Raw genomic sequence first — 14,528 nt, 5'->3', positions numbered from 1 at the left:
ATGATAGCCAAAGTGCTATATTTCTAATTAAGGATTAGATATTCCATGAGAGGACTAAGCACATTGATGTGAGGCATCATTTTGTGCGTAAATTAATTGCTCATGGTGACATTGTAGTGAGCAAGATTGATACCAAGGAGAATCCTGCCAACATGATGACAAAACCACTTCCCATTGCTAAGATTGAGCATTAGTTAAACTTAGTAGGTGTTTGTCATTAGCTTAGCCCAGTGGGGCTTCGAAGAGGTGGAATGTGCTTATTTGGAGACATTTGGAATAATTTCTTGTAATGGAATTTGGTTCAAGGTGGAGAATTGTTGTAGCGTGACCAAAATTCTTGGGATTTTAGGAATTGTAATTAGGTTGGCATTGCAGAGACCAAGTCATCGACGGCGATGCCCTCCACTTCGACCTCGGGGGCAAGGTCGCCAGTTTTTCTATGTTCGAGTTTGCCCTAATCACTAGACTCAAGATTACAAGCGATGAAACAGCTCATGACGGTACTTAGAGAGGCAACAAACTATACGACACTTACTTCTAGCGACAGGGGATGGTACTTCTACCGCAGCTGATCGAAGTGATCAGGGAGTGTGACTAGTGTTAGACGAACTAAAGCTAGGTCTGGAATACATCCTTAAGACCTTGGTGTGGTGTCACCAGAAGAAGACTGCAATCGACCTTTTCCACCTGGAGATCATCAATGACATCTATGGCTTTAACAACTATCCATAGGGCCGAAGATCTTTCGAGGACACCGTACACAACTTCATCAGATCGTACTTAAAGCCCAAGGGGCCCATGCACAAGTACGATATCTACGGATTGTCCCTGATGGAGCAGGTAAATGTTTACATAATCAACGTCAAAATATTTATACTACTAAATTTATATATAATAATTGTATATGTTATAGATTTGAGGGAATGAGACTGTGCCCGTACTCAGTGCGTGCTTTGTGAAGCGACTAGAGACACGATGCCCTCAGATGCATCATTGGCGAGCATCTCGAGCGGATGTGGAGCGACAGTTGATGGGGAGGGTCGACGACTTATCCTACGATGTTAGAGTGCTACGTGCCCACGTCGTAGACCTCCAAAATGAGGTTGCAGTGCTCGGAGGTGATATTGTGGGTAGGCGATGGACTAGCAGAGAGGGTGATGGAGAAGGTGGCGGAGAGAAAGCTCACCTACAATTTTTGACAGATGATGCATTAGAATCATTTTTGTTATCCCCGATTGGGACGGGAGAGGTGGCGGGAAATGGGAGAACGAAGGAGATGGCTTCGATGGGGACAGAAGAGGCGATGGGAGAGGAGACCATGGAAGGGCTAGCCCCGATGGGGATGGGAGAGGCGGCGGAGGGGGTAAGAAGTGTGCGGTTGACATGACGGAGCAGGCAATCCTTGGGGCAGAGGAGGAAAAGAAACAGGAAAGGAGGCCCGTCATAACTGAGGGTAAGAAGCATGATGTTAACATGACTGAGCAGGCAATCGAAAAGACGTCGATATTGCTGTTGCAGTACGTTGTTTCTCCCTTCACTGTCGAGATAAAGAAGAGGAGGTTCGCTGATGGGACATTTCCCAACTTATTTCGGGAGGTGAAACATGTCAAATGGAAAGCGTTCAAGACGGAGTGGAAAAGAGTTTTGCTCGAGTAAGTATTCATGATATTAGTAAAGTATGCTACATTACTCGTATATACTTCTTTAACATTTTTCTGTTTATTTTTTCAGGGCCAGTCGTACGATCAGTCAAATGACTATCTTCGATGCTTATAAGTGGTTCCACGAAATCATCACTTCAAGAGCTTGGCTCGCCGACGATGTAAGTGAAGTAGTCATATTGTTATTTTTTATGTGTACATAGTTTTTTGTTTACGGAATGAAATAATGCCCTTTTTTATTAGTATTTCTTAATGTAGTAAATCGACCTGGCCATGAACTTGTGTGATCCAGTTCAAAGATATCCAGATCATTTGACAGTCCTGGCTGAGTCATACTAAACTCGGAGTTCGGACGAACCATTAACATTGAGTACAGTCGTTCCAATGTACTAGTAAGAAGTATGTGGTGCCCGACTATATGCTCTAGTAGACCATAGGGATGTGGCCATTTGTCGAGGAAAAGACATGGGAGGGTTATACGCATATGTATGTACCATTGATCATGAATCATCACTGTATAACTTTGGAGATTATATTCGCTGAGTCTACTATTTATGTGTACGACCCCCAATCATTCATGTTTGACACAAGGTCAGCTCAAGCAAAATTTGGAGTCCATCGCTATTTTCGTTTCTATGATGGCTAGACGGGCGGGGTTGACTATGTAGGACAGACTAGCCATCGTACGGGACACGAAGACGGCGAGGCAGACAATATTGTAAGTGTTTGTAAATTTTTTTAAATTTAATACTTGATTTTTTAACTGCATGGTAATGATCTAACTCGTTATTATCCAATTGCATGGGTAATTGCGACATGTTAAAGTACATAAAATTTTTTAGTATAGGACACAAGGTTGATGAAATCAACTAATCATGGATACAAATTTGGAGAAATAAGTTAGCGCGCGATTTATACGAATTTAATTGTGATCCATAAATGCAATAAATATTGATTTTTTCGTAATTAGGAAATGATTGTAAACACTTTAAATATTGATTTGTACATCGTGTCTAAATGTAGTTGTGTATTATTTTCTTTATTTAAATACTTCATTTATGATGTTAATTATTTATGTATATTAATTATTTAAGTAAATAAATAATTAATTAATTAATTAAAAACAATTAATTAAATAAAAATGAAAATTACATACACAATTAATATTCATAACCAATTAAAAATAAATATTAAATAAATAAATTTTATTACACATCTGTTGCATCACTATGTAGTGGAATTTAACTTATACAAAAACGTTATGTATGCCCCGCTGTGTCGCACTTGTCACACTTACGAGGTTGGGAAAATTCTCTGGTAGACGTATTCTAGACGTTCGTCTACGTTTAAAAGCATGTGGTCCAACTTCTTGTGGCAACAATTATTCAGTGAGAGAATGTGATCGAAAACTTCTCACTCGACTTCTTTTGATACAAGGAATATTGTTTCGACATACAATGTTCTCCAATAATTAGCCGTATAAAAAGCACTACACAAGGTGTGTGGTGGGGATCATCTATGTATAGCCACTTCACTACATGTGCACATATAAAAATCTCCAATTAAAACTGTCTACACGTGCACCTGCTACCATTCAAGTCCACAATATATCTGAAATTACGTGCATATCTCATAGAGAAGCGAAACTGATCCAATGGTTCTACGCATACCTTTCTAGCCATATCTAGAGTCTTGAAGAGTTTATCTTCCTGAGCCGGAGCTAGCACACTTGTGCAACTCTGTAATTCCTCACGCCAATCATGAAATCACTATTTTAACTTTTCACGAATGTTCTCAATCATTGTAAGAATTGGTAACTCTTGATCCTTCTTGAATAAGGCATTGAGCAACTCCGCATTGTTTGACCTCATCATGTTGTATCGACGTCCTGGAAATGTTCGATCCCCATCTCTGTTAGATACTCCCATGCAGCATGCGATTTATTTTCTATTTCAACTATGAACTTCTCAAACTCTTCAAAGTGTAAGTTCTGCAGCTCTCCTAAACAACACAACGATGCCACTGCCTCGATACCTAGTCTTCAGGTTTCCCTGTATATGGTACATACAATACCATGATGTGCCTCAGAAAAGACTTCGACGATACCATTTATTATTGACTGCTCTCGGTTGGTTATGAATGCAAGGTTTTCGATGTCCTCAATTACTTCCCTCAACTTCGTGAAGAACCAATGCATCGCTAGATCATTCTCTCCATCAACTATGTCGAATGTAAGAGGGTAAATTTGGATGATGGCACTTGACATGTGGCAATAATCAACTTGCTCTCGTATCTAGCCTTAAGGGTTGTACCGTTTACTAGACTTAGGGGTCGCATCGCGTTTTGAAATCTTCAAACGCATTGCCCAAGGGCCATTAAGAAATACTTGAAGCGATTCTCGTCATTCCTCTCAATAAAAAATGTCGATCCATTATTAGTTTTCCCCATGTTATAGCAATTCCTAACCTATTTAAATAAACAATAATCAGAATAAGTAATTACATATTAAATAAACAAAAAACAATTGAAATAAATAATTAACAATTAAAATATTAAATAAGCAACTAAACAATAAAATACCTGGCCAATTTAGAATAACTCTCTTCGGTCGAACCCATGAAGTCATCCAATGTCCATTCTTTGGCCTTCCAAACCTTCTGATAGTTCATGATCACCCTGTATTCTCGACGGATGTCATTAATGATGTTCGAAGGTCTATAGATCATTCGTGGGTCCTGAAACTTGTGCATTATTTCTTGACCAATGAACCATGCTCGGGCTTGCCTGTGATCATTTCGACGAATACCAACTTCGTAAGTATGTTCCCTTGCATACTTACGAATTACAAAGAACTCGTTTGTGTCTATTTTCATCGCTTGCAAATGCCAATGACAACCGTCGTCAATGTAGATAATTGTGTACGTCGACTTGTTTGATTTCTTCACTTTAAACTCGAAGTTTTGTTTCGAAGCAATCCGTTGCATAACATTCTATAAATCTTTCTTTGTTTCGAACATTGCTCGACATATAAATCTTTGTCATCGGGAACTAAACGCGAACAATTAGTGGATCGTGTACTCGGTCCAGCCTGTGAGTTCTCACTCGACTCACGTCCTCAACAGGATAAAGCATTCAAATTTTCATTTGTGAATGCATTTTCATTCTCGTTGTCTTCAACTGTCGAGAGAATTCTGTACGTAACAGTGAAATCTTGGTGATGAACCCTCATGAGCTTTCTCCACTGTATTCCAAAAATCATTCACATTATGATCCCCTCCATTGAAATCTTCGTGTTCACTCTCAGGGACATTCTTCTTCACCAAAGTTACGTAAATAAGAATAGAATTTTTCTGGTTCAATTCAATTAAAATCTGCATTTCAACTTCAGAAGTAATTGTTACAGGTGGAATTTTCTTACCGAATAGTGATTCCAATTTCATGTCATATTAAGAGGGGTCGACTTTGAGCTAGTTCTGTAACTCATTGTACATTAGTGCATATGATGTACTTGATGTTATCAGAATTGCAGTAGAACCATGTCTTTTACTCGTCCATTTTCAAACATCGATCATTTTTCTTCATTTCAAATTTACCAAAGCAACAAACTGGGATTGCAGCCGATCCCATATCTGCATTAAGAAATGACGATTTATTAAAAAAATTGTAAATAAGTGGAAAAAATAAGGAAAAAAATTGGAAACAAACGGCTGTTACCTAACACACGACTTTAACAGTCGTAGTAACAATTAACAAACAGCTGGCATCTGTTTGGTTTTTCGATTTTGCAGACGCCCATGAGTTTTTTCTTAAATAATATGCATTCAGACGAATTTTCTTCATCGTTCTTGCTAAAATAAAATATAGATCCATTTAAGACTGTAAAAATTTATTTGCCCAAGTCGAAATAAGATTTAAAAATTCAAACAATATACTAATTTAGATATAACAAAATTAAAAATACGTAAATGTACTTACCAATTTGAGTGATGGTTGTGAATAATATTTTCTTGTTGAACTTTGCATAATTTTGTAAGATCTCAATGTTGAAGCAGATGAAAAATGAACTTTCTTATTATCTATGTTGCAGAAACTGATAAGAAAATTGATTTGGTTTTGAAATTTACGTGGGAAGTGTTTGGGTTTATTTGTTATTTAGAAAGGATATTATTGTCTTTTTAACAATGATATGTTTTTGTAATTACATAACATAAAAGGGCAAAATCGTCATTTACATTTCAAAAGGCCATTGCGGTGAATGTTTAAAAAAATTTGGTCGATGTGAAAAATGGTTAGTTTGACTAGGCTAAACTAAAAGTACCCCGAATTATCAAAGGTTGGAATTGAAACAAAGATCATTTCTTTCCTATGTTTTAGCCTTGAATAAAAGTATGTCATCATCAATATATGTACCTTCAAACATTAGAATAATAAAATTGGAAACTTCAGATCTATTACTTGGATCATCTTGGACAAAATCATGAGTTAAATTAATTGTGTAAACTTTGCACATCTGCCACATTGCAAATTCGCTCTTTTGAACAAGTTGCAAGGAAAATTAAGAGGATTCATTTGAATGATGTTCGTAAGTTTGCATAGCAATTTCATATACATATAGACTTCAAAATCAGCGTTCTTTGAAAAATCACCCACTACCTTAGCCAGCTTTTACGCTTTTTAATGGTCGCTTAGCTTGAAACTTGAAACTTGAAACATACATTGATGGTTTATATAAACAAGTGTATGTGTGCTTATAATACATGTAAACAGGGCACACGAAGAAATTTACCATCCACAAGCACCAACCTCTTCACAGACAAGAACTAAAAAAAGTCAAATGATGACAAATTGCCAAATTGAGTTAATATTGCTGATGACCCATATGTGCAAAAGCTTCGTCATGATAAGGCGGTGGTAGGGGAGGTGGTCCGTGACCTTGGTTTGCATCGTCGGCGCTGAAATTTGGTTTTGAACTGTCCGGTTTCATTGTAGACGAAATTTGCTGTGGATTTCGATTCGCACCTTTGTTTGATGTTACAAATATATCATTAGGAGCGGAATTAGGTGCTTGGTCGACCTAGATATGGGCATAGCCTGGGTGTCGCTGAAAGTGGAGATTTCGGCCATTTTTAAGTGAGTTGGGTAGGCTTTTTTGATGAGAGACAAGTGAGAGGTGGAGACGAGAAGAAAGGATAAATTAGGGCTAATTTGAAATGATTTTGTTGAGTTTTTCTCTTGATTTGGGTCGGACAACTTTTCAACGTTGCTGAATGTTCCCTGACATTTCGCAACATTCACTTGAAAGTTACCAAAAGGGAAACATGCAAGCTGCAGCAACATTCATTTTACATTGCGAGAAGTGGGATTTTTTGTAGGGCTCAATGAATGTTGCAAAAAGTGGAAATCTTTGCAACGTTCAAATGAATGTTGCAAAATGTGGCATTGGCAGCATTCATTTTAAAAATATTGCTAAAACTCAATAAAATTAACCAATCGTAGCATTCGCTTATTAGAATTTTGCCATAAACTCCTTCAGCGACATTCAATCAATGAATAATGTCTTTTAAGTGTTGCAAAATGATTTTATTGGTGTAGTGAAGCTGAGAATATCAATGGATCCATTGGGGCTTGTTAATTATGCTTCCATGCATTATTAGTAATGCTTGATAAACTGAAAGTGTAGTTAGACGGTAAGGCCAAAGTTCAAGGTTTTATGTGTTTAAGTGGACCTAAACAAAGTCTAATGCTAAAAAGCTAAAATCATGGTTAGACGGTAATATTAAACATCTCGTATGGACGAAGTCTAGGGAACACTTTGACGTGCTTTTCTAAACATCCCGTACAAACAATAATAGATCTTTTTGATTTGGTTATATATATAATCAATTTGGTGTATTGAAATTTTCAAACAAATTTAAGTACTACTAGAATAACCAAAATTTGAAAAATAGTGTCCTAAATAGCTATTACAAGACCTTTTCTCCGGTCGATATTTAATTATAAAAATAATTGCTCTCCATTTATAGACTTGGTTCATTTCTTTTTTAATTTATATTTTCGTGTATAATAGTAATTGGGAAAGTATTGGAATGACATATCTGTAAAAATTAATTTTTGAAATTGGAAGTCTTTCTAAAGAATGCCATATTACCTGAGTTTTTGTAAGTAGATAAAGACACAAAAGGAAGGCGAGGAAGAGAAGATGAACAAACATATAATATGGACAAAAGTTCTTGTCAACTCAACCAACAATTTGGGGTCAAATAGAGAAATTACTATTTTAGAAGTGACTATAGTGGATATTTATATTTTTTTGTAGTAAAGAGAAGATTTTTTAGACAAAAAAGGAAAAAAAAAAATCAATATAACAAGCCAATTTTCATAGTTGCCTTAAAGTAAAAGGGCTTAAAAATGCTTGGATATTTTAATTTTTTGAACTTATAACAAAAACAGTTATATAATTTGAAATTTATTTTCTTAATTTTCAAAATAAGTAATTTGCTTTTTCAACTTTAATAAATAAAAATGGAGATTTTTAAAAAATTTACATATAAGTAAATCTTTTTAAGCTTAGTCAAACACACTTTAATTTGTCTTAATAAAATAATAGAGATATACAATGAACTACTCGCCGCTCATGTCAAATTTCGTTTTAAACAACTAGCACATGAATGATTGTGATTTTTTTTGGTTTCAAATAAGGGAAAATTGTAGCCACGGTACTAAACCATTCACTTTTGTGCTGACTTGATCCAAACATTTAATTAATGAAACCCACGGTACCAAACCCTTAAATACTCTCACATGGAGTTCAATTGGATGGTTTCTGACTTTCTATTAATTGACCCTTAGTTGTCCATATAAATAAAAAGTTTAACGACCAATTTTGACCTATTTAAATGTGGTGAAATGGCATTTTTATATTATTCTACATAAAGGATTATATAAATTGAATAAAATGTATAAAAAAAGGGGAAAAAAAAATTGTTCCTCTCCTTCCCTCTGCCCACAATCCCCATTCCTGGCCGCCAAAACCAAAACTAAGTCCAAAAGCCACCGCCACCGCCGGCGCCACCTCCTCAACACCAGGCACCACCACCACCGTTAGGTTCGCAATATAATCTTTCCTTATACCATTATAACACTATATTTTTGCCATTTGATAGAATCCAAACTGTTTGGTCTGCATTTCGTTTGGGTTTCTTCAGTTTAATTTGCTAGTTCTTAGAGAAAAATGGAGGGTGGTGCTACCGTTGTTTCAACAGAGAAGGCATCAAAATCTGCTGGGGTAGCCTCAGACACCTATTGGGTCAGGGAATTAACCCATGATGCAGCTCCAAGACCCGTCCTCAAGAAGCTTAATGTAAGGATGGGAATGGAGGGTGGGGGTAGAGGGAAGCAGAAGAAGAACCTTTCATTTATTTTTTTGAAACTTTATTTAATTTATATAATTATTTTATCTAGAATAATATGAAAGTACCTTTTTACACTTTTCAAATTGGCCAAAAGCGGTCAAACTTTATTCTTATTGATAACTAACAGTCAAATTAACAAAAATCATCCATTTGAACTTCATGTGCGTATTTTTGAAAAAATTGGTATTGTGTGTATGACAAATTAAAGGTTTGAGTTAAATTTGCATCAAAATTAAATGTTTAGTATCGTGATTACAATATTTCCTTGACATAATAAATTTAATATTAATTGCTACCAACGCTGACAAGAGCTGACTACTGTTCCTAGGACAATAATATTATCCACTTAAACTTGAAATAATGTGTATTAATTAAGATGGATTGTACTATTTACTTGGAATCAAACATATCATGGGATCCGCCATAAGATCATAATGAGCTTTGTTTGAGTAGGAATCCTTGTGACAACTCCTATTCAATTTTTAGGTGATTGTTAGTAAAAAAAAAAAATTACAAAATGGTAAGAATACTATATATATATAGATTGCTATGATACTTTTTAATTAATTACAATGGAGAGAGCATAATCTATAGTTACGTCTCACCACCTTTGCAAAGAAACAGAAGAAAGCAAAGCACTAGAGCACGATAATAATAATTGTTGTTTCAACATTGTAAAAACCTCGTAAGTGATGAGGGATTGTGTAGGGGAAAGGGATAATTGTTATTCCCCAAGGCGAGGTTGAAAGAGAAACTAGGAAGCAGGAAGTTCACGAATTTACATAATATTATCGATTATTGAATTTTGTCCTTCATTCCATCCACCATATTCGAGGGGATCAAGTTCTTAATTTTATGACAGGTTGCACCTTGGAATTGAGGCAGGGTATGAACGATTTGCCCTCTGTCATGAATGGTGTGGACAATTTGGTTCATCGTACACTAAACAACAAGTGAGAGAATGCAAATCATATGATATACATGCTTTGAATAGAGTAACCTCGACAAATAGGATATATAGAAGTAATGGATAAGACTAATGAGTTGAGCAAAAACATGATACTAATAAAAATACTTAAATGTTCAATGCACAACATGATGGGCGAGATTAGGTCTATTCTGTAACCAAGCAAAATTTTAACTTGTACTATCTCTTTACTCCATAGTTCAATCTTCAAAATATTATTTGAAATAATCAACAGTTTAGCCATCAAATTATTATCTGAAATACTCCACAATTGTAAGCAAAAATTGAGTGTTCTGATACTGTAATGAATAGGGTAATTCCTAATTATTATCCAACAATAGTACTGCACTGCACACAACTGTATATCTCCAGCATGGCAAGATTAACAATGATACATGAAGCATGATTTTGTCAATTAACATTGATAAAATCATGTGAGAACCACAAATAAGGAGAGAGGAAAGCAGAAGAAACAACATAGACAAACAAGGACACTAAATGAATTCATGGTTGTACAATACAAATTTTAGAGAAATTTAATTGCACTCTTAATGCACAGCTCCTACATTGAAGTTGGTTTAGACTAAGCTCTCATACCTCGAACCAGAGACTGTATCAAAATTCAGAGGAAAGGAACTAAGAATGCAGAGAAAGATAAGAAAGCCAAAATCGAAAAATGGAAATGTTCACAAAAGAAAATGGTACATGCAAACGATTGGAATGGGCAATTTTGAAACTCTGCACATTTATTATTATTTAATATATAACTTGAAGGCATCATTTCCCCAACTCAATTGTTCCTCTTCTATTTTCTTTGCTGATTCTACAATTGAATATCCACAACCATGCAGCTCGATGGATTGAAGAGTCAAAATTTGTCCAAAACCACTAGGGATCTCATCCAGCGTTGAATGCAACAAAACTGAAATGACTAGGCGCTCGAGACTCGGGAAGTGGATACTGTCAGCTCTCCAGTGCTTCAGTCCAATGTCGCATAATAGCAGATATTTCAATTTAAGAAATTCTCCTTCATTTGGTTCCCACTCTTGCCAAAGGAAGGTACTGCGTCTCAATTTCAGCACTTCAAGATTTGGCATCGAACCAAGAATCGGCAAGTTGGAAGTATAAATGCCATCTAAAGTCAACTTTCTAAGTGATGTCGGAAAAGTGATATCGGCTAGGAAATTTGGGTGCGTCAATTCAGTACAATAGTTTAATGATTCAAGTTTAGTTAGATGGACAAGATTATTGATACAGATTTCTTTCCAACGAGCCGCCGTCATATAATCATAATTGATAGCCAATTCCCGTAGATTTGGAATTCTTTCTAGGACCTCGTCTGTCCATCTAAAATTTTTTATCTTCGAGAGTGTTTGTAGGTTTTCTAGAACAACAATAGAATTCTCTTCCCCCTCAATTTCTGAACTAAGAGGATCAGGAAGAAGTACATCATCAGTCAACTCGACATGTCTTAATTGTGGCATCTTCCATATTTCTGGTGGTAGTTCAATGGATGCACTATTGTTCCAACAATACCGCCAACAAACTATTGTTTGTAGATTCCGAAGTTTATTTATTGATGCAATGGACAGTGTATGGTAGCAATAGATGTACCGTATGTTAACCAATTCTTCCATTCCATCTGGCAAATGATCAGATTTCTGCATATGCAGTACTTTAAGTGACCTAGAATCGAAAGAACATTCTACAGATGATAGTGTTTTGTCTTCACACTGGAGAGTCCCTTCAGCCGCATGGTAAAATTGAAAAGATGATAAAGTCTTCTTATCATGAATACTTACACGGCGCATACTAGTGTTTCCTTGAGTACCATAAAGACTTCCTTCAATGACATGGAAAAACTTTTCTTTTTGAGCTTCTCTGACACAAAGATCCCGTAACAGATCGTGAATTCTACATGTTCTAATTTTTCCATTGGACCCTTTCTTTTGATCCAAAATAAGACTTCTTTGAACGAGATCCAAAAAGTACTCCTCTCCTACGTCTTCCAAAGTTTTAGAACATGCTGGTTTGAGGATTCCCTCTGCAACCCACAACTTGATAAGTACCTTGACATTGATTTCAAAATCTTCTGGAAAAATTCCCATATATAGGAAACACCCTTTCAAATGATAAGGCAAATGTTTATAACTTAAAGAAAGAATCTTAAAGCATTGTTCATCATTTGAAGTCATTTCCGAACTGAAATTTTCTGCAATACTTCTCCAGTAATGTGGTGTTTTAGTGGCCTTTGATAGGAGGCCCCCAATCACAGCAACTGCAAGTGGAAGTCCTCGGCAATTTTGGGCAATCTTCTTGCCGATTTCTTCCAGTTCAATAGAGCAAAAACCTTTTCCAAACACCTTCAGACGAAATAACTTCCAACTTTCTTCGTCATTCAGAAAACGAACACGATGAAGAGGAGAACCAGAGTTGATATAATTAGCCACATTCTCTAGCCTAGTAGTCAAAAGGATTCTACTTCCAGTTTTGTCATCTGGAAAATATATTTTCACACTGTCCCAGGCCTTGATATCCCACACGTCATCCATTACAAAAAGATACCTCCTATCCTTTAGGTTCCTATACAGAAGTTCTCCTAATTGATCAATTCTCTTTTCATTCCTCTCATCAATTTGTATTTTCATGGAATCTAAGAGGCCTAGTAGGATTCCTCGCACACTATATTCTTGAGACACAGTGAGCCAGGCACGAATGTGAAAATGATACACAATATATTTATCAATGTAAACTCTGTGAGCAAGTGAAGTCTTACCGATGCCACCCATGCCAACAATTGCGACAATTTCAAGTTTTGATGAATCTCTAACAAGACTATCCATGATTTCTGCGAAGGCATCATCAAGACCAACCATAGTGCTCTGATCCCAAGAAACTGGTTTTAATGAACTAACAGGCAATGAGGTGCTGCACTCCAAATCTTCTTGTATGCCACTCTCATCCTCAATCTTCTCAGCCCTTGTCTTTATGGAATCAACTTCTTCAATTAGTTTCTCTATTTTATGGAATAAAGTCGTAAAAATGTCACCGCTATGACTTGCAGATTCTTCAAGAACTCGATGTGCAATCCAGGATTCAATGATATCTTCTATTTGACATGCTGCATCGCTGATGTTTCTCTCCAAACCTTCTATTGATTCGATGTTTTCTTGTGGAAAATTATGAAGAAAATCTTGCAAGTAAACAATTTTTATAAGGAGGGAATCGATTTGTTCTTTCTCCCCAGGAAGAATATATGAAGAATCATATTTCAGGGTGCGCTGTAGAATATGAGTAAGAGAAAGAACGCGAGCGTAAGCCATTTCTGTTCTCTCCTATCACAGCTTGGATGATAGAGAATTGAAGCAAATGAAAGCAATCAAGATCTTTTCCACCCACACATCATGAATGTATATATTGTTTAAGAATGTTGATAGCAATCTGCAATTTCTTAATTGAATAAGAGGCGGGTAATGGAGACTTTGGGAAGAAAAAATTATATTAAATTGAAACAGAAAATTTTGTTTATTGAATGGATGCAGACTTCACACCAAACTATGCAAATATATATTGTTAAAGAAAGTTGATGCAATTTGCAAATTTTAAACTAAGTGAAAAGCTAGCAATCTGGGCGCTAGAGGAAGAAAGACAATACAAATTTACAATAAAATACATTTTTTTATTGAATTGACGAGGACTTCTCACCAAATAAGTTGAAATTAAAACAGCGCCAGTCATCATATTCTACTGATTATATGTATGGATATTGTTGACCCCGAAATTCTATGAGGTCTTGCAGTCAACAGATTTCAACTTTTTCGCTCTTCACATCTATGTAACATGTAAAAACTTGGACACCATGTTAGAATGATCGTGACCATAGCTCCGGCGAGATGCGATGACCACGGGCACTCCAACACTCAAGTCAAATGGCGGAAAAAGTATTAGTGCCTGGGAGAAGTCAATGGACGAATATAATAAGTTCTGAGTTCAAGACTGAATACCAAGATCAGTGGGAGAAAGTCAACGGATGAATATAATAAGTTCCGAGTTCAAGAATGAATATTACCAAGAAAATGTGTGAAAAATATTCAAAATTGCACTCGAAATTTTATTACTTTTGGAAGACAGTAAGTGTAAGCTTTTAGTCCAAGAAAGAAGAATTAAAGTCCATGGAATACTTGACGCGTGGCCTCATCCTAATGGCTTATAAATAATGTTCAAATGTGACAATCCTAGCTGACATAAATTGAAAAGTAGCCACATATGTTATAGGCCTATAATCTGAAAAGTCGACAAAAAGGTTCACTGAGCATACCAGCTATAACGTTGTCAAATCTATATCAAGCATACAGAGTATCTTCGTATGGAGTGTCTTTGGCAAACTTGACACATGTCAAAGATGCCCTTCACAGGAGATGACAACCACCTCAAGAATACACTGCTACAAAAAGTGATGCCTCACTTCGAAAGTGTTCACTTTGGATG

The 14,528-nt window shown here is 36.1% G+C and overlaps 1 protein-coding gene across 1 annotated transcript; it reads right to left on the bottom strand.

Annotated features, from left to right (window-relative positions):
• Positions 1-4,602: 4,602 nt before the first annotated feature.
• On the bottom strand, positions 4,603-13,363 carry LOC111373779 (putative late blight resistance protein homolog R1A-3). Its single transcript, XM_022996341.1, has 7 exons — positions 10,809-13,363; positions 10,638-10,650; positions 8,910-8,960; positions 8,665-8,802; positions 5,255-5,290; positions 4,859-5,032; positions 4,603-4,749 (listed from the first exon to the last, which is right to left on the bottom strand). Exons 1-7 carry the CDS (start codon positions 13,361-13,363, stop codon positions 4,603-4,605), a joined length of 3,114 nt encoding a protein of 1,037 aa, XP_022852109.1.
• Between the last annotated feature and the right edge of the window lie 1,165 nt (positions 13,364-14,528).

Source organism: Olea europaea, unplaced genomic scaffold (genome assembly GCF_002742605.1).
Source record: "Olea europaea var. sylvestris unplaced genomic scaffold, O_europaea_v1 scaffold1162, whole genome shotgun sequence".
Taxonomy (NCBI): Eukaryota; Viridiplantae; Streptophyta; class Magnoliopsida; order Lamiales; family Oleaceae; genus Olea; species Olea europaea.
Note: the sequence above shows the minus strand (reverse complement) of the source record. Positions and strands in the feature narration are given on the sequence as shown.